Source organism: Caretta caretta, chromosome 20, assembly GCF_965140235.1.
Source record: "Caretta caretta isolate rCarCar2 chromosome 20, rCarCar1.hap1, whole genome shotgun sequence".
NCBI classification, from domain to species: Eukaryota; Metazoa; Chordata; order Testudines; family Cheloniidae; genus Caretta; species Caretta caretta.
In genome coordinates this window covers 9,325,670-9,350,713 of record NC_134225.1, presented here as the reverse complement: position 1 = coordinate 9,350,713, position 25,044 = coordinate 9,325,670, and the positions used below count along the sequence as shown (strand labels likewise).

At 57.3% G+C, this 25,044-nt stretch overlaps 1 protein-coding gene across 1 annotated transcript; it reads left to right on the top strand.

Annotated features, from left to right (window-relative positions):
- The first annotated feature begins 4,014 nt into the window (after positions 1-4,014).
- Positions 4,015-22,016, top strand: PCP2 (Purkinje cell protein 2). The gene is made up of 4 exons (XM_048834181.2): positions 4,015-4,205; positions 17,541-17,664; positions 18,266-18,408; positions 21,933-22,016. The coding sequence occupies exons 1-4, from the start codon at positions 4,131-4,133 to the stop codon at positions 21,936-21,938; spliced, it is 348 nt and encodes a 115-aa protein (XP_048690138.2). The 5' UTR covers positions 4,015-4,130; the 3' UTR covers positions 21,939-22,016.
- Positions 22,017-25,044: the final 3,028 nt, after the last annotated feature.

The window sequence follows — 25,044 nt, the reverse complement described above, 5'->3', positions numbered from 1 at the left end:
AGTCCAGAACAACTTCTGAGACAACTGACAAATCCTCAGTCGGCATAAACTGAGAGGTGCCTTCTGCCTGCTCCACAGAGAGAACCCTGGAGACATTCTCTCCCCCAGCAGTTAAACTGCTTTTCTGAGGAGACCAACAGTTTGAACTTCCCTCCCCCTTATCACAGACCACATGGCTAGTCACAGACAAACACTGGGAGATTGGGATGGCTTTTTGAACAGGCAAATTACCACTCCCAGGAGACAAACCGTGGGAGACAGTTTCTCCCTCATACTTGCTGAGCTGAACCAGTTTAGTGGTGGGTCTCCCTTCGGAGATCCTGCCCACTAGCAGTTGGGCTAACATCCCTGGGTTCCCCACTACAGCCCTCACGGTGGGTCTCCTCCTCCAGTACTACTGAGAATTCTTTCCCAGGGGTCTGGCTGCTGGGTCTTACCCCCGTGCCCAGAGTCTAACTTGCCAGATTTGAGGTTGCAAAGCAATTTCCCCCCGGGTCAGACTGGCAGAGACCCTGGGGGGCTTCGCCTTCCTCTGCAGTGGGGGGCCCAGGTCACTTGTGGCCTGAAACATGCAAATGGTCCCTTCTGGCCTTACAATCTTTGACCCCATTTAGCCTGTGTGCGCTGAGCTCAGCCAGCAGGGGGTGCTAGTCATGTTGTTCTTTGTCCCATGGAGCCTCCCTCAAGATGCCAGCCCCAGAGCCCACCAACCCCCCTTTCTAATCTGTCTCTGCCAGCCCAGACTCCCTTCCCCCCAGACCCACCCCTGACCCTGGGGGTCTGCCCAGGCTCTCCCTGCTGGAGGGCAGATCTGCTGGCACTAGGCACCTCCCCCTGGGGGAGCATTACCAAGGGAACACCCAGTGCCAGAGAACCTGGTTCTAGCTTCCGCTCTGCCCCAGGAGGTGCTGCAGGGCCCTGGTGTTGGCAGCAGATCATTCAGGGCCCCATTGTGCCAGGCCCTACACAGCCCTCTCCCCGGCCCCAGTGAGAGACAGCCTCTGGCCCCGAGAGCTCACAGCACAAATAGCCAAGACAGAATTGTTATCCTCATTGTACAGAACGGAAACTGAGGCACAGAGCAAGGCAGTGACTTGCCTAAGATCATCCAGGGAGTCAGTGGCAGAGCCTGGACTAGAATCCAGGTATCCTGAGTCCCCACCCAGCTTGTGAACCACTGGCCTGCCCTCTCTCTTGCAGCCACCCTAGGCAGGTGACCTCTTTGGAGGGGACCACATGTCTGCCAGGGGCAGCGGTGCTGGGAGGGGTGAATAACAGTGGGGTGAGAACCAGGGGAGATTCTCAGCAGGATCAGGCAATACCTCGCTGTATTCCCCAGGTGGGACCAGCTGTCCGTGGCACCATCCCCCTCTCGTGGCACCGCAGGGCCATGTCTGCCCAGGTAGGAGAAGCACAGGGTCAAGATGCTGGGGGAAACCAGGGTGGGCAGAAATCCTGGGTAGGGCACCAGGGTGTGAGGGCACAGGGTGGGGATGGGAATGGGGGCAGTGGGATATGGAGGTACTGGGTTAGGTGGAGGCAACAGGAGGTAGAATCATGGGAGAGGGGGTTAGGTGGACAGTGGAGTGCAGTGTCAGAGTGGGGTGGGGGCTGGGGCAGGTCATTGTGGCTGGAGGGGCAGGGACCACAGGGCGGGGAGGAAGGGTCGCAGGGTGGGGAGGGGGCACAGGACAGGGTCACAGGGGCTGAGGGGCAGGGTCACAGGGCTGGGGGCAGGGTGGGGAGGGAGAACAGGACAGGGGCTGAGGGGCAGGGTGGGGAGTGGACTGTGTTCCCCAGCCCTGATGCCCAGGAGCCCACCCCTCCACCCCCCAGCCTTGTTCCCCTGACCCCACTGTTCTCTGTGTCTCTCCCCAGCTGCTGAAGAGGAGCTGGCCAAAGCCAGCGCCATCCGGGCACCTCCCCAGGTGTATGACCCTCTCCAGGCTCCCTCAAGGTGTGACCCCACCCTGGGCACCTCCCATGTTGTGAGTCTGCTCAGAACTCTCCCAGATGTGTGCCCCCGCAAGGCTCCTGGGCACCATGCTGGGGCAGCCATCCCTCTGCCCCACAGAGCTCTCTGCCTCCCTGGCATCCTCCCCACTCCCACCCACCATATGGGGATTTCCCTTGTAGACAGCCAGCATTCCCAAGCCCCTGGCCTGTTCTCTGGGGCCAGGATTCCCAGCCCCCACCCCCACCCCCCGTCGTGCTGGGAAATAGTGCCAGGGCCCCACTCTGAGCCGCGTTAATCTCCTGACATCCCAGGGCCTCAGAGGGATTCATTTCCAGCTGCTACCCTGGCTGCCAGCTAACCCCACAGCCAGAACAAACTAGGTGGGACCCAATTCCCAGCCTGGCTGGTGGAGGAAGGAGAAACACCCACACATTCCTGACCCCACCCACCCTCGCTGTCCTCCAACACCTGGGAGAGTCGTTCCTGTGACCTTCACCCCCACCCCCCACCGCAATGCCCCCCATTCTCCCCTCCACAATGCCACCCCCGCAATGCCAGTCTGCAGCTCTTCCCCCTTTCACACTCACGGGACAAAAGGCAGTGATTTGTCTGAAGAAGCAAAGCTGGGAATAGAACCCAGGAGTCCTGACACCCAGCCCTTACCACTGGACACCCCTCTCCCCCTCCCCCCACTCCCCTTCCAGAGCTGGGGCTAGAACCCAGGAGTCCTGGCTTCCAGGCCCACCCCTATAGACCCCACTGCCCTCCTCACAGGACAATGTCACTCTGCCATGGCTGGGGTGGCATGGAGCATGCATGGGCAGGGGTGGAGGCCCAGCTGTTCTCAGTGGTGCTGTTTGTAGCCTCAGGCTGGCCTTTGGGGGTACCAGCCATCAGCCCCTGCCCCTTCAGACAGGGAGTAGGGCAGCGTTTCGGTCCTGATTCTGCTGGCTGCTGCCCTGCCCTGTCATGGGCTACTCCTCTCCTCTTCCCTCCTCCCCTGTTGCTCCCCTCGCCCCCCAGGGCAGCAGCTCCCACAGCCTCTCTCCCCAGGGCACGGACAGTTCTCCCCAGCTGAGGGGGAGGCAGGGGTGGGCCGGGGGCTGCCATGGTGCTGAGGGGGTGCCCTGAGTGCCACGGGAGGAGAGAGTCTTCCCTGCTCATCTGGAGCCAGGCCAGGGGCTGGAAGCAGCTGGCTCCGAGTAATGGGGGCCTGGTGCCACCATGGTCCCCTCAGCTCTTGGACCCGGTGCTGGAACCGAGTGGGGAATCCAGGGCTAGTTCTCAGCAGGGGCCTGATGTTGCCTCACTCTCCCAAGAAGCCCCTGCGGTGCCAGATCCAAGAGATGGGCCTGGCGCTGGGGCAGAGCTGGGGGTGCTGGTTCTGAGGGTGGGACCTGGCACTGGCATGGGGGGTGGCACTGGTTCTGACTGGAGAGGCTAGTCTTCTGGAGGGGTGGGAGGGCTGGGTCTGGTTGTGGGGCTGGGTCAGAGTGTGGGGTTGGGGTCTGTACTGGGTCAGGGTGTGGGGCTGGTTGTGGGGCTGGGTCAGAGTGTGGGGCTGGGGTCTGTACTGGATCAGGGTGTGGGGCTGGTTGTGGGGCTGGGTCAGAGTGGGAGGGACTTCGTGCTGGTTCTGCACAAAGTGGGAGGCTGGTGCCAGTTCTGGATGGGGCGGGGGGTTTGGTGCCCCTGTGGTCTGGGGTTGCAGACCCTGGCCAGCTGCCCCAGCAGCTGGCTCGCACGTGCGCACACACTGCTCCCGCCCCGCCCCCCACGCGCACTCACGCATGCTAACGAAGCACGCGGGTGGCTTTTTTGAGACAATTATCCGGGATAATCTTTATGCAGATTATGGGGATCTGATGGACGAGCAGATTGGATGCCTGTTTATTAAAATATGGATTTGGATCTGGGTGGGCAGATCAAGGCAGCGGGGGAGGGAAGGCTGGGGGGTGGCACCGGGCCGTCTGGGGGAGGGGAGCAGGAGTGCTCTATAAATCGCTAATGCCGATGGGTACCTGGGACTGTTGTGGCAGGCACAGGCAGGGGCAGGGCACGGCACCGAGGAGGGCTTTCTGGACACTCACCTTGCAGGAGAGAAGCGGCCGTGGGGCAAGAAGCTGTCAGTGCAGAGTCTGGGGCACTGGTTGGCAGCAGCGCTAGGCTCAGGATGACCACGTTAGAAGCCAAAGCTGAGGAGGAGGAGAAAAAGGAGCCATCACCGGCCTCCAACTCATCCAGCGGGGTGAGTGAGGGACCATCCCTACTCCCCAGGGGATCATGGCATGGACGCTAGCCTCCCTGGGGGCTTTAGAGGGCACCCAAACCCCCCTCCCACTGGGGGGTTCTGGGCAGTCCAGCACCCCGTCCCTCTGGGGGGCTCCAGGGGGCTCAAGCACCCCCTTGGCCTGGGGGTCCAGGGACTAGATTGGTCAGCAGAGGGGGCTCCCACGGTTCGGGTCTGACCAGGCAGGCTCAGAGGGGAGCCATGGGGGCGGTTGAGGTCCAGGAGAAGGACCTGGCTGGAGATGAGCAGAAGGGGTTGGAGAGGAGGATTGTTGGAGAGCATTTGACAGATTAACAAGGAGAAAATGTTTGTACTGTATGGGGCATATTGCTGCGCCATGCCCAGCTATGGTGACCCCATGCCCATCTCTGCCTGCACTATGCCCATCTGTGCTGTTACCCTCACACTCCAGGGCCCCCCACCTTTACCTTTCTGTGGGCTCAAGGTATAACCCAGTTCATTTAGGCACCCCCATCCTTTCCCCATTCCTAGAGCTCCAGCGAAAGGCACCTACCCGTACCCTGTTCCTAGGGCTCAGGGCATAATCTTCTGCAGGTTTGTGGGGCCTTACACAGTAATATCCTCCTTACCCTCTAGGTATTAACAGTCACCAGAACAGAATACACACACTGTGCATACAATGCCCATCACTCCCACTAAGGCAGATGAACTTTCCCTGCTGGCCAGTCGGGATCAGATCATCCTGGGACTCCAGCTTCTGCCTGGTGTGGTTGGCAGAGTGTTGAGGTCTGGCAGCCCTGGTCTTGGGCTGGAGCTGGTTCCCAAGAACTTCCGTTTGGACCCTAGTTTATATAGTGAAACTTGAGTCCTGTTTAGCCCTACTGAGCCAATCACTTTAATGAAGTATTACAAAATAATTCTCTGACCAAACCGAACATAGTGTGAAACAATTCTTTACCCACTTGAACCCCACCACCTTATTTGATGTACACCTTGTGAAATTAGTTATGTAACTGACAGAAACAAGCAAAGAATGGGACAGAAACCAGACTAGAGAAGTGGGGACCAGCAAGGCAAAACAATAAAGTAGAGATTTCGCACCCACACTGCTGATAAGTGATTCCTTGCCAGACAGGGTGCTATCAAACAAAGTTTTCTTTAACCCGCTCAAGATCAGTTTCTTTTGCCTGGTGATGGTGGGCACTAGTGGGTGGGTGAGATTCTGTGGCCTGCATTGTGCAGGAGTCAGACTAGATGATCATAATGGTCCCTTCTGACCTTAATATCTACGAATCTAGTAGGACAGAATCGCCTTCTTAACAGCCCAGTACTACACTGTTTTGATATAATTTAGCTGGAATGTGAGGATGGGACTTTCTGCTTCTTGGCTCCTGGCTGCAGCTGTCCTAATATGGCTGCAGAAAAAAGGCCTGAGACCTTACAGTGCTGGCTCTTTGCCCACCTCCAGGCACTCCAGGCCCAGCTATTCCAGCCCCATGCCCACCTCCACCCTTACCATGTCCAAGCTGCTCCATGATGCACTACGGCAGCCCATTATGCCCACAACCCCACACCTGATTTTTGGCTGGTTTGAGGGCGGGGAATGGGACATGGGGCCTTTCCCTTCTAGTGGGTGCCCGGAACCCATCACTATCTTAAATAATGTGACTCCTCACCAACCACTCAGCATCCAGCCCCTCCTGCCAGGGCCCTAAAGCCAGGATCCCATTGGCCAAGGTCAAGGCACCTTGTCCATTTTCCACTGGAGGATGCTGACTGAGATCAAGCCCCCGTTGTGCCGTGCACTGCCCAGACCCCAGCCGAGATCAGACCCCCTTTCTGCCGGGCGCTGCCCAGACCCCGGCCGAGATCATGCCCCCGTTCTGCCGGGCGCTGCCCAGACCCCAGACGAGATCAGGCCCCCCCCAGCCCTTACGACCAATGGAGTATCTGGGTGCTGAGCTCTTTTGACAATCTGTCCGTTTGAGAGTATTCTGGCAGTTTCAGGTTTTCTACCAAAGCAGTTGTGGGCAGCGGGGAAAGGTGAGACACTGTGACGATTTTTGGTGTACCCAGGACATGAGTCCCCCACCCAGCCTCCAGCATGAGGGAGGCTTGCTTGTGCTTAGCTGGGTGGCAGCTCCCTCACACCACCAGCCCATTAGCCACTTGAGCTGTGCAAGCCGTGCCCTGGCCTGGCAGGTTAACAGCAGTCCAAGTCCCTTGGAAGCATCCCCCTGTGGCACCAGCCGCAGACACTGGCTACTCCCAGCTCTGCTTCTACCAAAGGAGCAGCACACGCCAGCCTGTCCGGTTCAGCTCAGGGTCCGCACTTGGCATCACACCACAGCACTGGGATGTACTGATCCTGAAAACCAGAGTCAGCTGATTGTTGAAATGGATCTTTAATGGCCCACAGCTGGGCAGATTGTTACCGGTACCATGAAAATTCAGATTAAATTTGCTCAATGCACAGCAATTTTTTTGAGGAAGAATCATAGAAGCAGTGAACGGTTATATAATATGTCTCCCTGATAAGCCTCAATTCCCCGAGCATAAACCTTCAGTAATTATGTTGGCCTTACACAGTATCCTGATTCGCAAAAAGAAAAGGAGGACTTGTGGCACCTTAGAGACTAACCAATTTATTTGAGCATGAGCTTTCAAGCTTTCATCTGATGAAGTGAGCTGTAGCTCACGAAAGCTCATGCTCATGCTCAAAAAGCTCAAGAAGGGTTTCTCCCTTCTTGTCCGGAGAAAATCTTCCTTTCACCTTTGCTGGTGACTGACTGCTTGCTACGGCTTTAACTCATATTTTCAGTGTCTACACCTAACTCCTTACCTGGCAACTGTACCCACATCTCCCGACATTACTGACCAGTGGGCTACCTGCTTACAAGGACTGCCCCCAACCACCCCCGCATGGAATATACATGCCAGGCTCATGAGACTTCTGTAACCCCCTTGTCAGTTGGCATTATGAGGTTCTTGGGTCACAGATACCAGGCGAGATGGGCCCATTGGTCTGGTCTGGGGCAGGATACTGGGATAGAAGGGCCACTGGTCTGCCGTGAGGCGCAGAGACCAGCGTAGTGGATTGAGGTGCAGTTGCTCCATGGCAGTTCATAGAATCACAGAAGATTAGGCTTGGAAGAGACCTCAGGAGGTCATCTAGTCCAACCCCCTGCTCAAAGCAGGACAAACACCAACTAAATCATCCCAGCCAGGGCTTTGTCAAGCTGGGCCTTAAAAACCTCTAAGGATGGAGATTCCACCACCTCCCTAGGGAACCCATTCCACGGCTTCACCACCCACCTAGTGAAACAGTGTTTCCTAATATCCAACCTAGACCTCCCTCACTGCAACTTGAGACCATTGCTTCTTGGTCTGTCATCTACCACCACTCTGAACAGCTGAGCTCCATCCTCTTTGGAACCCCCCTTCAGGTAGTTGAAGGCTGATATCAAATCCCTCCTCACTCTTCTCTTCTGCAGACTAAATGACCCCAGTTCCCTCTGCCTCTCCTCATAAGTCATGTGACCCAGTCCCCTAATAATTTTTGTTGCCCTCTGACTCTCTCCAATTTGTCCACATCCTTTCTGTAGTGGGGGGCCCAAAACTGGACACAGACTCCAGATGTGGCCTCACCAGTGCCGAACAGAGAGGAATAATCACATCCCTCTATCTGCTGGCAATGCTCCTACTAATACAGTCCAATATGCCATTGGCCTTCTTGGCAACAAGGGCACACTGCTGACTCATATCCAGCCTCTCGTCCACTGGAATCCCCAGGTCCTTTTCTTCAGAACTGCTGCCGAGCCATTCAGTCCCTAGTCTGTAGTGGTGCATGGGATTCTCCGGTCCTAAGTGCAGGACTCTGCACTTGTCCTTGTTGAACTTCATCAGATTTCTTTTGTCCCAATCCTACAATTGGTCTAGGTCACTCTGGACCCTCTCCCCCCAGCTTAGTGTCATCCACAAACTTGCTGAGGGTGCAATCCATCCCATCCTCCAGATCATTAATGAAGGTGTTGAACAAAACCGGCCCAAGGACCGACCCCTGGGGCACTCCACTTGACATGCCCCTAGACATTGAGCCGTTGATCACTACCCGTTAAGCCCAACGATCTAGCCAGCTTTCTATCCACCTCATAGTCCGTTCATCCAATCCATACTTTTTTAACTTGCTGGCAAGAATACTGTGGAGACCATATCAAAAACTTTGTTGAAGTAAAGGTATATCACGTCCACCACTTTCCCCATATCCACAGAGCCAGTTATCTCACCATAAAAGGCAATCAGGTTGGTCAAGCATGACTTGTCCTTGGTGAATCCATGTTGACTGTTCCTGATCACCTTCTTCTCCTCCAAGTGCTTCAAAATGGATTCCTTGAGGACCTGCTCCATGATTTTTCCAGGGACTGAGGTGAGGCTGACTGGTCTATAGTTCCCCAGATTCTCCTTCTTCCCTTTTTTATAGATGGGCACTATATTTGCCTTTTTCCAATCATCCAGGACCTCCCCCGATCGCCACGAGTTTTCAAAGATAATGGCCAATGGCTCTGCAATCACATCAGCCAACTCCTTCAGCACCCTCGGATGCATTGCATCTGGCCCCATGGACTTGTGCATGTCCAGCTTTTCTAAATAGTCCTTAACCTGTTCTTTCGCCACTAAGGGCTGCTCACCTCCTCCCCATACTGTGCTGCCCAGTGCAGCAGTCTGGGAGCTGACCTTGTCTGTGAAGACTGAGGCAAAAAAAGCATTGAGTTCCTCAGGTTATCCCACTCATCTGTCACTAGGTTGCCTCCCCCATTCAGTAAGGGTCCCACACTTTCCCTGACCTTCTTCTTGTTGCTAACATACCTGTAGAAACCCTTCTTGTTACCCTTCACATCCCTTGCTAGCTGCAACTCCAGTTGTGCTTTGTCCTTCCTGATTACACCCCTGCATGCTCGAGCAATATTTTTATATTCCTCCCTGGTCATCTGTCCAAGTTTCCACTTCTTGTAAACTTCCTTTTTGTGTTTAAGCTCACTGAAGATTTTTCTGTTAAGACAAGCTGGTCGTCTGCCATATTTGCTTTTCTTTCTGAACATTGGGATGGTTTGTTCCTGCGCCCCCAGTGAGGCTTCTTTAAAATAGTCTGGACTCCTTTCCCCCTCATATTAGCCTCCCAGGGGATCCTGCCCATCAGTTCCCTGAGAGAGTCAAGTCTGCTTTTCTGAAGTCCAGGGTCTGTATTCTGCTGGTCTCCTTTCTTCCTTTTATCAGGATCCTGAACTCGACCATCTCATGGTCACTGATGCCCAGGTTGCTACCCACTTCTACTTTCCCTACCAATTCTTCTCTGTATGTGAGCAGCAGGTCAAGAGAAGCACGGCCCCTAGTTGGTTCCTCCAGCACTTGCACCAGGAAGTTGTCCCCAACACTCTCCAAAAACTTCCTGGATTGTCTGTTGTTATGAGCTGGTCTGTTACGATTGGCACATTGGCCTTGTTGGGCATCTCAGCTCATCCAGGATATCTGACCTGCCCTCCTGTCAGATCCCGGTAGGGGCTGCAGCTGGTGCCTGGTAGGTTATAATACAAGTGTCACAGGGGATGGAGCACAACAGGGGGGTCCCCAGGGGCTGTTGATCTGAGCCCTCCACACAGGGCAATTTGCATACAGGCCCCACCACCTCGCAGGGCTGAGAGCACAAGGGACAGGATGATGTAGGGCACTGACCCCTGTGGGGTAAAAGGCCTGAGGCCAGGGGTCCATGGGGCTGACAGGGCAGCCCAAGGACTCAGGGCAGGCCCTAGAGGGGCAGAAGGGTCTAATGGTCAGTGCACTGACCTGGCTGCCAAGGATTCCTGGAGATGTGGCACTCGACTCCTGTCTGGGGCCAAGCCATTCCAACATGAGGGAAAGGATGATGCAGGGCGGAGGGTGGCACTGTGCTCAGGGCAGTGCCATGTGTATTGGCATATTGTTTAGTAGCCAGCATCAGGCATGGTGGGACCCGGGGGAGCAAGCATGGGGCAGGGTTTTGCTCCCAGGCTGCCCAATTCCCCCATTTCTCTCCTTCCTACCTCTCAACTGATCTGCCCTGGCACTCTGCGCTCTCTGTCTCCAGCCTGTGTCTGTCGTTCACTTTCCTACGGAGCAGTGCCCATGGATCCCTCAGTGTCACGCAGTCACCGTGTGAGTGCTCCAGCATCAGAGCTCGGGGGAGCTGAGCACCACGGCTGATGGTGGGGTGGGGGAGTGAGCGGCTGGGAGACATGTGTAGCTGCTGGCATGGCTCCGTGCCAGCTCCTCAGGGCACGCCACCCAGCTCTCAGCCCCCCAGGGGCACAGATCAGCCATGGGTTGTGGCAGGAGGCAAATCCCTAGTGATCAAAGAGGGGGAGCTCACAGCCACCTGGCAGCCCACTGCTGAGTCTCGCTCCAGGTGGGGTCCCGGTTCTAGCCCCACTGGGACACTCCTCCATGGTGGGAGTGAAGCTGCCCGCCTGTGGCAGGGACGTGGGAGCACGTCACCCCAAGGACATTATCAAACACCAGGCAAGCTGGCACTGCCCAGCCTGCTGCCAAGGTCACCAGGGCCTGGATCACATGGGGATCTCTCCCACTACAGGGAGATCTGGCCCCATCTGGCCCCCCTGGCCTGGGCTCCCCGGCTCCTGTGCTCCTGCCCTGAGCCCGCGGGACTGGCATTCCCCTGGCAACACCACCAAGTGTAATGCAGATAAGCTCAGAAGTCAGGGTGAATCAGCTGTGACCCCAGTGGCCAGGCTCAGCAGGGACTGGTACCCCTCCTGGCAGGGGATGGGTGGATGGGGGGTGCTGTGTTGGCACGTTCCATAGGGCATCTGAATTCAGGAGCCCTTTGTCTGACTCACTTCAAACTGCAGAGAAATCATCCTGCTCCGACTTGCCCAGTGTGAGACAAATATCTCGGCCCGGGCCCCCGCTGGTGTAAACCAGCCTCGCTGCACTGGAGTCAGTGGAGCCAGATCCACAGTTGGTATAAATCGGTTTCATTCCGTTGATTTCTTCGGGGGAGATTGACACAGATGGAGCGATGCCAATTTACATCAGTTGTGGATTTTGGCCCCATTGTCTTTAGAGGGAGTCCAAGCTCAGGTGTCTGGTGCAAACATCACTGCATAACACAGGGCAGGGCTTCCCGTGCTCACTCTTTAATGCCTTTCACACTCCAGCCGCTGGACCGGCATGGAGCCATAATCCCTCAATTCCCTGGCCTGTGCAGCACGGCACCTCCCAGGCCCCGGGGCGGATCCCTCCCGGTGGCTCTGTCCCCGCAGTTCATCCCGCCGCATCCTGCCTTGCTTCCTGTGCCACCTGCTGACTGCTATGGCCATTCACTGCTCCCCACAGGTCACCTCCCCTCTGGCCTACAGGCCCCGGGCCCCCTCACGCCTTGGCTGGGCCTTGAACACCTGGTGCCCAGCCTGAGCATGGCCGGGGGGCTGGGCCTTCTGGGGAGCCCCAGCCTGACCTGGCTTTACTGTCTCCCGCCTGCCCAGGACATCCCTGCTCCCACCTCCCTCCCCCTTACCTCTGGGCTGCTGGTCAGTGTGAGCAGAGACACCATCTATCTCTGCCCTGCCCCCTCCTTCCCCACACCCGGGGTCCCCGGAAGGCTCAGAGATCAAGGATGGGGAATTTCCCCAGATTTGGGGTGCTTCCCTGAAAGGCCAGAGCCTTGAGGTCCCAATGGGACTGAGGCTCCCCCTAGTGGAGCTGGGGCTCCCCCCATGGGGTTGGGGCTCTCTTCTAAGATTTCCAGGAGCTCCTGTTTCTGACTAGACCCAGGGCAGAGACTGTGTATTGTTTGCCCCCATCCATCCGGTCGCACCATCCCTCATCCCCAAACTCCCTGGAGGAGGAAGGAGCTAGTCCACAGCGAACCCCTCTCCCAACCCCAATAGACTGGGGGGGTTGGGGCAGAGATGACCTCTCCTGACCCCTGTCCCTTCCCCGCTTGCAGCCTGTTGCTTGGCCCGTTCTGTTCCTGAGGCCCAGAGAGCAAGGCCAGGAAAATCTCGCAGGGTAAATCCTCGCTGGTGTGGTGCAGGGGGTCAGACCCTGGTGCCATCTAATGCCACGACACAGACACCTGGTGCAGCCGGGGGACCCTCCAGCCACTGCACAGCCCCACTCCCCAGCGCAGCCCAGGGCAGGTGCCATACACTCACTCTAGAGCAGGGTGGTGGGTGTCACTGGCTCATGCGCCAACCCCCGTGGGGCGCTGGAGACTTCCCAGGGCACTTTGCACCAAGGTGGGTGGGGGGGAGGTTGTGGCAGAAGCAGCAGCACGGACAGGGTGAGGCGGGCACCAGGACAGCTTCACCGCTGGCACGGCTTGTAACAGAGCGCTGACTTTGCCTGGGTGCAGTAGGAGGCGCCTGGGCCCCGATCCTCAAAGGGACTTAGATGCTTCATTCAAATCAAAGGGATTTAGGTGCCTAATTGAAATCAATGGGAGTTAGGTGCCTAAGTCCCGTTAAGGAGCTGGGCCCTTGTGGTTTTTGTGTTTTGAGAAATATGCAAATAGATCACTGGGCTGGAGATTTCCCACCGATGGCAAACTCTGCCGTCGTGTGGTGGGCCAGTGTCCATCTGGGAATCTGGGATAGAGCAGTTTGGTCCAATGGATAGAGCAGTTTACTGGGACTCAGTGACTTGACCACTAGCCTCCTGGGTAACCCTGGGCAAGACATGCCACTGCTCTGTGCTTCGGTTTCCCCATCTGTAAAATAGGGATAATGCTGCTGCCCTCCTTTGTAAAGTGCTTTCAGAGCTATGGCTGACAAGAGCTCAGTCATATTACTGTAGATCAGATCCATCAGCTAGGCTACACAACCACCTCTCCCCTGCAAGCCAGCACAGCAGGATTATTTGCATTTGTAATGTACAAAATCAGTTCAGGCCTTATTAAATGGGTTAAAAAATCCCTGATCATTCTCAACAAGTAATTGCAAATGGGGCCTGGTGTTTCTAGTGGTGGGGCTGTGATCTCAGTCCCATGATAGTCAATGTCTGTCTCTGGGAGCTGGAAGAAAATGTAAGATCCTGGCTAGTACCGTTTGTCGCTGACCCACACGCTGCGGAGCGGGGATACTGCTAAGGGCAAGTCAGTTATACTGAGCGCGCTGGGTCGCTTGGTAAGCTTGGCTTGTGAACGACGCGCGTTTAATACAGCCAAATGCAAGGTCATGCATCTAGGAGCAGGGAATGCAGTCACAATTAAAGGCTAGGGATGTGCAGACAGGGACTTAGGGGTCCTGGTGAGAACCAGCTGACTAGGAGCTGTGGCTAAGAGGGCTAATGCCGTCCTGCTGTGGAGGGTCTGGGGAATCTCAGTAGCAGCGGGGGTAGGGGGGTTACCTCTGTATATAGCACTGGGACCATCACTGGATACTGAGGGCAAGGCTGCTGCAGCTGCGCTGAGGCACTGCTTTAACGAAGACGCTGACCTGGAGAGAGCTCTCCCGCCGGCAGAGTTAATCCACCTCCCCGAGTGGCCAGGAGAAGCCCTCCCACCGACATAGCAGCGGCTACACAGGACTTAGCTCGGTGATTTTTACACCCCTGAGTGATGCAGCTATCCCGATATAGGTCTGCAAGGTAGACCTGGCCTGAAGGAGGGTAACGAATTGGCACGGGCTCAGACTAGAAATTCAAGGTCTGGGAAGCCTGCCCTGGCGCGGGGGACTAACGGAGCTCAGTCCATTCCATTTCTCCAAGAGATGGCTCGGAGGTGACCAGACCCCGGGCTATACGCACCTCCAGGGAGAGGCGCTTTCCGGCAGCCCAGGGCCCTTCAATCCAGCAGAAAAGGGCAGAACAGGATTCAATGGCTGGAAGCTGAAGCAAGACAAATTCAGGACTAACTGGCCATGGTGCCAGGAAACAACCAGGGAAGCAACTGGCCCAGGGATGTGGCAGATTCTCCTTCCCTCGGAGGAGACTGGGTATCATTTGCAAAAATTGGCTCCAGCTCAAGAGGAAGCTCTGGGCATGGTGCAGCGACCACTGGGCAAGGCTCTCTGGCCTGTGGGACGCAGAAGGAAGATGAATACGGTCCCTTCTGGCCCAGCTAGATAGGGAGACGAAGAAAGCAAAACCTCCGCAAATGCTGCTTGGTCCTTTCCTCCATCAGCTGTCGCCAGTTCACCTGGCTTTGTCACGAGTCTCGGGATATTTGGTGCTTCTCTGAAATCCCCAGCTCCAGGAGGCCCATGAGTCCATCAAAGGCTCCGCTTTCATTCAAAAAATTGTACAGGCAGTTTCAAGCTGTCAGTGCTTGCAAATTAGCCTAAAAGCTCAAAACCTGGGAGGGTGGGATAGCTCAGTGGTTTGAGCATTGGCCTGCTAAATCCAGGGTTGTGAGTTCAATCCTTGATGGGGCTGTTAAGTTGATCTGGGGCAAAAAATGGGGATTGGTCCTGCTTTGAGCAGGGGGTTGGACTAGATGATCTCCTGAGGTCCCTTCCTACCCTGATATTCTGTGATTCTGTGAAAGAAACCAGAACCCACCAGTGAGTCCTCTGAGAAACCTTGTGACTCCCAATTGCCCTAGATTCCAAGGCCAGAAGGAACCATTGTGACCATCTAGTCTGATCCCCCGTATAGCACAGACCCTAGGACTCGCCTGCATTAATTCCTGTGTGAACTAGAGCAGGTGCTGGGAGAATCTCACTCAAACTATTAACAAATGGTGCCTTGTTCCGTGTCTCAATTTGTCTCGCTTCAACTCCCTGCTGGTTCTGCGTGCCTGTGGCTGGCCAGGACTGCATCAGTCTGTAGCGGTGGGTGAGGACAGCCGGACAACTAAAATCCCAGCATTACAACGCACACCCGCTTAACAACACCCAAACCAAACCCTGAGGGGTCTCCAGCTCCGTGACTATGTTGCCAAAGAGAATGATGGTGTTGGGAAATGCAGAGCACCAAACACAAATGCAACGTTTCGTTGTGGCATCTACACACCAATAGCCCCCTAGAGTGTATGCTCAAGAACAATAACAAGCCAAAGCAGCAGGATACTTTAACAGAGTTTGAGGCCAGAAGGGATGATCAGATCAGCTACTCTGGCCTCCTGGATACAACAGGCCACCAGCCCCCTGAGCCCAACCTCTCCAGTTCAACTAAAGCGTTTCAGCCCTCAGGAGACTAAGCTGCTGTGTGCTCCAGGCAGAGAACAGGAGGGGCCAGGGTGCCACCAATGCCTGGGTCCCCTGCAACGGATGATGAGAGAGAAGCTGGAGGACAAGTCCCCTAAAGGTTCAGAGACACACACACAGGCCCATTAGCTTTAGGAGCCTTGCGATTGTTTCAGCAGCACACTGAAAGTATCATAGCACCAGCTCCCCCTCCCCGGCAAGCTCTGAACTCACACCTGTGAACACCACTGCACAAACCCTCCAAGCATGTGAGCAAAAGGAGCAACTCCATTCGGCTGGCAGCAGCAGCAGGCCCTCTATGGCATTTTATCCTCCCCCAGCTGGGGTGCAAACTTACCCTGGGAAGCTTCTCCAGCAGAGAGGCAGTGAATGGGCCTGCTCCTTAGCAGAGGGGCTCCATGGGGCTGGGCAGGCTGATGCCAGCTGGGAGGCGGCCCAGACCCATGGAGGGATTGGGCGGGGGGGGGCTTTGTAAATGACTGGAGGGTTCTGTGCCCAAGGGGCAGCATGGGAGCAAGCAGCAGAGGGGCATGCAATGGGGGCGGCCATTGGCAGAGCAAAGGCAGGGCTGACGAGACGTGATCAGAGCAAAGAGGAAGAGCCTGGGAGGGAAGACCAAGGAGAATTGGGCACCAACCAGCTAGTGGAGATCGTAACCCCATCCTCGGACCCACATGACAGAGGCTTGTGTTGGGGCAGCACAGTGGGGAGCCCTGGGGGGGCGAACAAGGGATTGCAGCGCCACTCAGGATTGCTGGGGAGGGTGGGTGGCACAGATGGAGTGAGTGATGTTGCAACGGGCAGCACAAGGGGTGGCAGGGCTGGCTGTGGAGAGAGGACGTGGGCCAAAGGCTGCAGCGCCAGGGGGTGAGGTGGGCAGCAGGACCAGGGGGAGGCCATTGGCAGCAACAGCCGCACTAGCTGGCCTTGGGGGGGCAAGGAGGCCAAGATTCAAGCAGGCAGGAGGAGGCTGCCCTCACCTCACCGAGCCTGGCAGCTGCTCCCTGCCTTGCCCAATCCTGGGTGCCCATTGCTTGCACCCCAGAGTCCCCTCAGCCAGCGCTACCCACTTGGAGTCAAGCTCTTCCCCTTCATTTGGGGGCGGAACCCCCTTTACAGAGCTCTCCTGCTCTGGCCTCGATGCTCTGTTGGTCCACTGCAGTGAGGGTCCCCTAGAAATCCCAGCATGGGGCAGGGCCCTGATCCCAGCAGGCGGGGACCTGGGCAAAGCCCCTTGAATAGCCCGTGGGCATGGCCATAGACGCCTGGCTCTGTGTAACCTGCTGGGCCCAAGCCACGGTTCAGTGCAAAGCCCTGTCCCTTATCACCAGCCGAGGGTGAACAGTGCCATAGGGCAGGGGGGCTGGCTGGGCAGAGGCTGGATTAGCAGCCCATTCACACCACCAAGTGCCTAGAAACTAACTAAAATTAGCTAAAATGTTGTGGGGGGGGGGGTAGGAGGGGCTGTGCCCGGCTGGGGCCTTAGCTCTGTGCCCAGGGGAAGGGAACAGAACCTGTTTGCTTTGCCCTGGGAGACAGGGGTGTGGGTGTGCTGGGCAGAGGCAGTGCTCTGGGGTGGGATGTGGTATGCCCTACCTACAGCCACTGTCCGGCCTCTTAGATGGGGTCTGGAAGGCTGTGGCCCCCCAACACTGGGCAGGCTGGGGGTCTCTCAGCTGGGTTGTGGCGCAGATTGCTCTGATGGCTTTAGGTTCAGACTGTTGTTTGGAGGGGCCTTGGTCCAGGCAAGGGGGGGAGGTTGGAGGATGAGGCCCTGGTGGGGGGTGGCCTGGGGAGGGTCTGAAGCCTTACAGGGGTTGTATCCTTGCTGGGGTGGGGGAGCTGCTGCTGGGATGGGGCTGAGCCTCCATCTCAGGCTGTGGGGTAGGTCCCTGCTGGAGTCCCTTGTGGGCCTGTGAACGCCCCCTAGTGGTGGTGACGGTGCCTGAGCTCTGCAGACCGGCTGAATGTTGGGGCCTGGGGCTCCAGGGGGTGCTGTACAGGAGACATTCGGGGGGCTGCCTGTGTCCAGGGGGAGGGTCTCACAGCAGGAAGGCTGGGGGCAGTGTGTCACTGGGGGGCATCTCTCCCCCACACCCCATCTCACCCGCCCCCTCCTCTCCCCTCACAGTCGGGCTCCCCAGAGCAGGAAGGCTTCTTCAACCTGCTGACCCACGTGCAGGGCGGGCGCATGGACAAGCAGCGCTGCACCATCCAGATCGTACATGGCAAGAGCGGTGCTGACCCGGAGAAGCGTGAGTCCTGGTGTGGGGGGGAGGCAGGGGGGTCTGACGGCTCTTGGGTTTAGAACCAGAGGTCACAGCATCCGTCCCTATGCCTGCCCACTCGCCCAGCAGCAGACTTGGCTGGCCACAGTCCTGCCCCAGGGCATGGGGTGGGAATGGGCTCAGCAAGGACTGCTCATCTCTAGGACAACATGGGTCCCTGAAGGGGCGGGGGCGGCCTGTGGAACTCTCTGCTCCAGGAAACTGAGGAGTCCAGCACTGGGGCTGGGTTGAAAATGGGGCTTGGAAACTTTAGCCCCAATGACAGCCCTGTGTGGTTCTGCCAAGCTGGGGCTGGGCATGCCACCCGCTGCAGGAACTGCCAGGCCCGTGGGCACCATCACACAAGTGGTCAGGTGCAATCTGTGAAGTTTACAGCTCCCTCTGTAAGTGTAGGGGTGGGACTGGGGGACTGGAGAGGCATGGTCGGAGCTGTTGTGGTGGGAGGTGGGATGCAGTGTTGGAGGGCCCCATGGCCATATCCTGAAGGGGAGGGAAATAGGCCCAGCATCATGGCCCCCTCTGGGAGCTGCCTGGCCTTTCCCTCACACCTGTGTCTGCCCCTCCACAGAGGACAGCCCGAGCCCCCCGCCGGAGATGGACAGTTTCCTGGATATGCTGGCGCACACACAGAGCCGGCGGATGGACGACCAGCGCGTCAGCTTCAACTACCTCCCAGGCTTCCAGAACACTGACCGCAACGCCCCCAGCAAGGTGAGAGCAGGGCGGCCGCGTGGGGATGGGGGGCACCATGGCTAGGCACTGGAGCTGTGCGCCCAGCCAGCTAAGCCATGGGCAGGGCAGCATGGAGGGAGGAATCAGGGCATTGCCTAGGCAAAGGGAGCAAAGCCATTGGATGTGGCAGAGCTGGGAACGCCCCTAGGGGGTGACGTATCGCACGTGTAGTCCTGAGGGCATCCAGGAGGGGGCAGTGTTTGCGTCAGAACATCGTGTGACGAAAGAGGGCAGTGACGGAGTGCAGGGCAAGGTGGGAGCAGCCCCTTGTGGGAGGCCCCACAGAACTGAAGTGTGCCTTCACCACTCACGGCTAAGGCCCTCCCATCCCCCCTGCGCCCCGGGGGGCTAGCCCCTGGGCCAGGCCACGTGGAGTCAGGATGTGCCAGGTGTGGCCCAGACAAGCAAGAGAACCAGGCTCTGCTGCCCGCCAGTGCCGGGAGCCCTCCCGAGCTGAGGGAGCTAGAGGGGTGAGCAGAGCCCAAATCCCCCACACTGAGCGCCCGTCACCTGTCCTGGCCCCCTCCCACCTGCGCAGCCCCCAGCACCAGGGCTCCTCGCCCTGATAGGGGGCTCTCCTCCGCCCCGATTCAGCAACGCAGTGGCTGACAGCACCTGGCGCTGAGTCCTGATCCAAAGCCCGCCCAGAGGGAAGCCAGTGCGCAGTGCCCATCGGCTCCACTGGGTGTCGGGCTCAGGGCCCCAGCGCCAGGGGAAAGTGGCTGGTGGCCACCACCACCCCATGCCAACTCGCTCCCCCTTCAGCCATGTCGGTGCCCCCCCACCCCCCCCGCCTTCACTCACCCTATCAGAACCCAACCCAGGTGACCTAGGCAGCCACTAGCAGACCACCGAAAGCGTCTGTGTGGCGTCCCAGCTGGCTCAGTCAGAGGGAGCCGGCAGCTCAGGGCTGGTCTAGGGCCGGGGGGACAAAGAAGGTTGGTGCTGCCCCAGACATAACACCTAGAGCCAGCATAGGGCGCACAGGGCCCTTCGCCTGGGGGATGGGGCATTTCAGTCCAGCCCTGGCACCCTCTGGTGGTGTCTGGCTGCAATGAAATGCCTCAGCAGCCGCAGGCCATCAAGATCCCTGGGGGGACAGACATTCCCTTGCAGAACCGGGGATAGAACCCAGGAGCCCTAGCTCCCCGTTGCTTCCACTGGACCCCACTCCCTTCCCAGGGCTGAGGATAGAACCCAGGAGTCCTGCTCCTCAGTACCACACACTTTCCACTCCTAAACCCTCTGCACCAGTTTCACTTGCCTGGTCAGAGCTGAGTGAGGGGCCCAGGCTGTAGCAGCCCAGGGTGAGTCTGGCAATCCAAACATGGCATCAGTGGGGCAGGGAACCCCAATCAGGGATACACCCCCTTGGCCAGCTGGCAATTCCCCTAAGCACACAGCAGAGCGGTATCTGTGGCTGGGATCCCCCCTGGGGTCCTCTGCCATCCCTCCCGGTCTCTGTCTTGCTATGGCTTCTCTACCGGCCCTGTGTCTGGCTTGTGACTAATATCTGTGTCTTCCCCCATGCCAAACATCACTTGTCCTCGTCTGGATGTGAATTAACACAACTAACTCTCTCTATCTCTCTGATGTGCCCGGCTGGAGTTTCGTCTGAGTGTGTTTGGGGGGCCTCACTGGCTGTGCCTTGGGGGGGCAGGGGGTTGCTGACTGTGCCTGTCTGTGCCATGTATCCACATGAGGCTTCTCTGGGATGCACGAGCTGGCGCCGTGTCCAGGCTTAGGCCATGAGGCCACCAGGAACTGGGGTCACTGGTGGGCAACGCACACAGTGGAAGTAGGGGTGCTAGCCAAGCTCTCTGGCCCTGCTGGGGGGGTGATGCTCACATACTCAGGAGGGCCAAGAACACCTCCTGGGGGCTGGGGAACAGCTTGGGGTGCAGGAAGGAGGGGCTGTAAGGGGAGCAGCCCAGCGAGATGGACCAAAGCAGGGAGGCTTCAGCTCTTCTCCTCCAGCAGGAGCAGCTCCAGTCCCTGTGGCAGGGGCTGAGGGGGAGTGGGAGCTGGCCTGGAGCAGCAGAAACCGAGGGGAGCTCTCACCTAGCGAGTCAGCAAGTGGGGGGAAGGCCCAGCGGCTGTGATGTCCCCAGCGACAGCAATAGAGCATCCAGGGCACACCCGCTCCAGTCCCGGTGCCAGCAGGGGACGATGGACTGGGGCTGCCCCCAAAAGGCCTGACCCACATGCACTGGACCCTGGGCACCCTCGTGCTCTGCAGGGCAGCAGAAGGTGGCACAAACATGAGTGTAGGTGGGCGTGCATCCAGCAGGGGGCAGCAGCGCACAGACCCAGGAGGACAGGGGACAGGGAAGGGATGGGGGGAGTACACACATCACTGTATGTAGGAACAAAGCACCTAGGCCTTATTTACAAGAGTGGGCTCTATCCTGGGAAGCAGTGACTCTGAAAAAGATTTGGGGGGTTGGGGGGTTTGGATCATCAGCTGAATATGAGCCCCCTGTGGGATGCTGTGGCCTAAAGAGCTAATGGGATGCATCAACAGGGGAATCTTGAGTAGGAGCAGAGAGGTTGTTTTATCTCTGTCTTTGGCACTGGTCGACCGCTGCTGGAATCCTGTGTCCAGCTCTGGTGCCCACAACGGAAGGATGTTGATAAACTGGAGAGGGGGCAGAGAAGAGCCAGCAGAATGCTGAATGGATCAGAAACCTGCCTTTTAGTGATAGACTCAAGGAGCTTCATTTAGCTTCACAAAGAGAAGGTTAAGGGGTGACTTGGTCACTGTCTATAAGGCCTGGTCTACACTACACAGGTCATGTAAGGTAGCGTACGTCAGCCTAACTCAGTGTCCACCTACAGCCTTGTCCCACCACTGTAAGTACCCTACTACACTGACATAACAACTCCACCTCCATGAGAGGCCTAGGGCTTACCTCCATGCAGACACTGCCCTACTTAGGGCTGTTGGCTGTCTTGTCAGTTTCACAGCTCCATGCTGCCGTGAAATTGACAGGAAAGCCTGGCAGCTAGAGCCAGGCTGCACCCCACTCCTGGGGGGGACAAAGTCAGACTAGAAATAAGGCGTACGTTTGTAACAGGGCGAGGAAGGAACCACTGGATCAATTTCCCAGGATTCCCCAGCACTGGCCATTTTAAAATCAAAATGAGAAGTTTTTCAAACAGAAATTAATGCAGGGAAGTCCCAGGACCTGTGCAATATTGGGGTCAAGCTACAGGATCACAGTGTCCCTTCTGGCCTTAGAATCTATGAATTATACCTGGGGGGGCAGGGTGCCCTGTACATGGGGGGGCCCACATCACACATGTGCGCACACTCCAGTGGGGGCAGATGGCAGAGGGGGAATACACACAGTGGGGGAAGGGGCTGAGTGCCAATCCAACCCCTGCCTCTGGGAAGAAGCTTCATGCGCGTGTGTGCAGGAGAGTTTGGGCGAGGTGGGGGGGGGGCTGACCAGGGTCCGTCCTCGCTCCCCGCACCCAACGCCATCTCTTCTTCTTTGCAGAAGTGAGCGCCCCCGTGGCGGGGGGAGGAGCCGACATGCCTGACGGCTGTGATAGCACCTGCACCCTGCAGCACCTGCCCTGCCCACTCTGTACAACCCCAGCACCCCAATAAAGGCCTGGCTGGTTTCCTGGTGGTCTGTGTCCGTTTCGGGGTGCCCCAGGGACCCGTTGTGCACTGCAGTGGGGGATGGGGGAGGAAGTAGGGGGGCGGGGGGGAGAGGAAGGGGACTCTCACCAGGGACGTGCGGGTGGGTCGTGGCACAGGCAGTAAATGGGGCCTGTGCCCAGGAGGAGACGGATAGTGCTGGATGTGCCCGGCGAGCCAGGGGCATGGGGATCCTGGACTGGCACCGGATGAACAGGGATGGAACTGCAGGAACCCGCAGGACAGCAGGGAGATGGACACACAGGGCAGAGGGCACACAAGGCAACTTGGGAAAGGACTGGGGGGCACACACATGGGGGGGTATCAGTGCAGTGGGCTCCCTCACACACGCACACACACACGAGCTACACGCCCGGGGGCACACACACATGGGGGGTATCAGTGCAGTGGGCTGTCTCACACGCACCCACACACACGTAAGGTACACGCACAGGGGCCACACACGCAGGGGGTATCAGTGCGATGGGCTCTCTCACACACACCCACACACACGTAAGGTACACGCACAGGGGCCACACACGCAGGGGGTATCAGTGCAGGGAGCTCTCCCACACGCGCGCACACACCTGTGGTACATGGACAGGGTGTTCATGCAGGGGGATCTCAGTCACGGGGTATCACACGTGGTGAGGGGGAATAATACACAGCCACACAAACAGGGGTAGTAGCGCATGGGGACCCCACACACACATGCGTATTAAGAACATAAGAACGGCCACATTGGGTCAGACCAATGGTCCATCCAGCCCAGTATCCAGTCTGCCAACAGTGGCCAACGCCAGGTGCCCCGGAGGGACTGATGTAGTAGGATCTCACACAACGTATCAGTGCACTGAGAATAACACATATGGGATGATGGGGTATTGGCGCAAGGAGATCAAATACAAACACATGCATACGGGGGGATAAGATCAGAGAGATTACACACAGACACGCACCTGGGGGTATCGGCGGGGGTCTCCTTTCTCTCTCACACACACACACACACACACACACACAGAGGGTCTACACACAAGTGTGGGTGTTAGCACGGGGGATCATACACACAAGGGGGTATGAATGCGCTGAGATCACACGCTTGTGACATAAGCACAGGCGGATCACACACACGCACGCCAGCTATAAGGGCAAAGGGGTCACACACACTCAGTGACGCATTCCCCGGTGTACCCAGGGTTCTGAGGCACCTCGCACCCACCTGTCCTCACCATGAGGGAGCCTGGCTGGGCCTGCTCGGCTCTCTGACTCCATCAGCCTCTGGCACCCCATGCACAGCCTTCCAGGCCACCCCAGGCCTCACTCCCCCTGTCTAGGTAGCAGCAGGTGCAGCATCCCTGTGCCAATCCCAGACCCGATCCCCAGAATGCTCCCAGAGCGCGCAGATCCGCTGCTCCCAAGGCCAAGCACACACTGGCTGGCAAGGCTCAGCACAGGCTGAGCACACAGCCCTGAGACAGATACAGGGCAAACAACGACTGGCTCACCTGAGAACAGGGATTGGAGGGACAGACAGTGAGACTGTTGGAAACAAAGGGATAAAATAACAGGCCTGCTAGCACCACAAGAGAACTGACAAGGCAGCCCCCAGTCTGCTCAGGGGTCCTCTCCTGGCGTTTTCCACCAGTTTCTCGTGAGATCAAGCCCAGCTTTTCCTCAAAGACTGAAGGGCTCCCCAGGGTTCCTCGGTGCCCCAGATCTAGTTTCAAAAGTTCATTGTCTGACTCCTGAGCGGGAGAACCCAGCTGGGTTTGTTCTGTCCTGCGGCCCTGCAATCTATTGATTAGCATTTTGCTCAGACTGTCAACGGACACCATTGTGCACCGGACAATAGTCAGTCTGCACATGACCAGCCAGCGTGAGACAAGTGTCTCTCCCTGCTGCCTGGTGGGGCTGTGGTTCTCCTCTCAGCGACCTGCCTTGCTTGACTGAGCGAGAGACCCGACTGCTCAGTAGATGGACAGAGCACCTCACATACTGCCCATCACCACATCTGACAAGGGTTGTGATGACCAGTGTGACACAGAGCCCACCCAAGACATTCTTTGGCAGATCCGGGGGATCACTGTACCCTGTCTACCCCTGTGCCCTCTGCCCATTGGCTTCGAGGCCCTCCCCCCACAACTCCCTTTTGGGTCAGGATCCCTACAATTACAGCACCATGACATTTCAGATTTAAATAGCTGAAATCATGAAATTTATGATTTTTTAAATCCTGTGACCATGAAATTGACCATATTAGACCCTGAATTTGGTAGGACCCTAGGTATAAACACAGGGAGATCACAAACACACACACACACACGGAAGTGAAACCCAATGGGATCACACACATACAAATGGTGGGGAATAAGTACAGGGGCATAGCTGTCTCATACACACCCTCAGGGATGTAAGCAGAGGTGGAACACACACACACACACCCCTGGGAGATATAAGTGCAGGGAGATCACATGCACAGAGGGAAATATAACCATCACCCGTACGCACACCCACTCCTCTCTTTGTGGGAGTGAGTGTATAAGTAGAGGGGGAATCACACACACACAGGGGGATATACACAAAGTGGTGTATTAGCACAGGGGGAACTCACACACACACACAGGAGGGAAACCTTGGTGGTCTCTCTCCCGCTCTCTTTCTCACACATACAACGGAGCATTAGCACAGGGGGATCTCCTACACACAAACACACAGAGGCATTAGTGTTGGGAATCCAACACACACACACGTGGTATTCACGTATGAGTATCACTCAGAGACACAGAGGGATATAAGCAGGGGGAATCACACACACAGAGGGTATTAGTGGAGGGGATCACACCTGCACAAACACAATGGGGTATTAGCACATGGGGACCACACACAAACCTCCACACAGATACACCTGGGGATGTAAGCACAGGGGAATCACACATGTTGGGGGGGGTACTGGTGCAGGAGGATCA